This window comes from Lagopus leucura, unplaced genomic scaffold (assembly GCF_019238085.1).
Source record: "Lagopus leucura isolate 7727_CA_CO unplaced genomic scaffold, USGS_WTPT01 28980-0_obj-0_obj, whole genome shotgun sequence".
NCBI classification, from domain to species: Eukaryota; Metazoa; Chordata; class Aves; order Galliformes; family Phasianidae; genus Lagopus; species Lagopus leucura.
This window is the reverse complement of record NW_024967302.1, coordinates 1-1085: the sequence shown is the minus strand read 5'-3', so window position 1 is coordinate 1085 and position 1085 is coordinate 1. Positions and strand designations below refer to the sequence as shown.

Sequence of the window (1085 nt, the reverse complement as noted above, 5' to 3'; positions counted from 1 at the left end):
GGGGGGCAATGTGGGGAGGGAGGGGGGGCTGTGCACGGGAGGGGTCCCTACTGCGCGTCGATGCGGAAGGAGAGCAGCTTCTCGGAGTGGAGGTTGTTGAGGGTGCGCAGGTCGGGCAGCTTCAGCAGCAGTTTGGTGAATCGGGAGCTTTCGGCCGGCCGCGTCTTCTGCACCAGCGCCCTCAGCGCTCGGATCAGCGTCTCCTGCAGCTGCTCCACCGACGCCGCGTCCTCCATACCCGAACGGTCTGCGGGGCCGGGCGTCACCGCGGGGGGGAGAACGGCCCCGGGACCCCCCCCCCAGCACGCACCCTGCCCGGCTCCGTCGCGGCACCCACCTGCCGACACCAGCACGACGGCGGTGAACAGCCCCAGCTCCTCATCGCTGAGCTGCAGCGCGCTGAGCTTCTCGCTGAACTCGAACATGGAGCTGAGCAGGTCGCCCATGCCCATACCCCACAGCTCCTCCAGGCTGTATTTGGTGCGGCTCATGAACGTCACCGTCTGCTCCTTCACGTTGAACAGCGAGGCGAAGCGCACCATCAGCACCTGCGGCACATGGCAACGGCGTCGTGCGGCTCTGCGGGGCACCGTGCTGGGGTGTGGGGGGCTGCGAAGGGATGGGGGGCGCTGCACTGGGAGGTGGGGGGCTGTGCTGGGTTGCGGGGCGCTGCTAGGACGCTGCGCCTTGTGCAACACCACGCAATGCCCTGCAGCACTGCCGGGACACGGAGCGCCGTGCGACGCCACGTGGCACCACGCTCGGATACGAGGCACCGTGCAACGCTGTGCTGCATCGCGCCGAGCTGCTGCATCGCCGTGCAACGCTGCAGCACTGAGCGCTGTGCAACACTGGGGGCACTGTGCCGTGCAGCGCCGGGATGTGGAGCAACGCGATGGGTTGTGGGACGCCGTGCAGCGTCCCAAGGTCACCGGGCGCCGTGCTGGGATGCGCAGCACCGTGCGATGGTGCGGGAGCCCCGGACGTACCTCGAAGGTGCCGGCTTTGAGCAGGGTGACCTGGTCGTGCTGGGACAGCGCCTGGAAGCCGGGAATGTGCTTGGCGAATTCGACCACCTCGCGGAC

General features: G+C 68.8%; 1 protein-coding gene across 1 annotated transcript; it reads right to left on the bottom strand.

Annotated features, from left to right (window-relative positions):
- Window positions 1-8: 8 nt before the first annotated feature.
- On the bottom strand, window positions 9-1082 carry LOC122193044 (nuclear receptor subfamily 1 group D member 1-like; the record flags this gene model as incomplete). The annotated part of the gene is made up of 3 exons (XM_042893743.1): window positions 9-247; window positions 338-548; window positions 990-1082. Coding segments are annotated over 3 exons (504 nt in total), but the record flags the coding sequence as incomplete, so codon positions are not given.
- Between the last annotated feature and the right edge of the window lie 3 nt (window positions 1083-1085).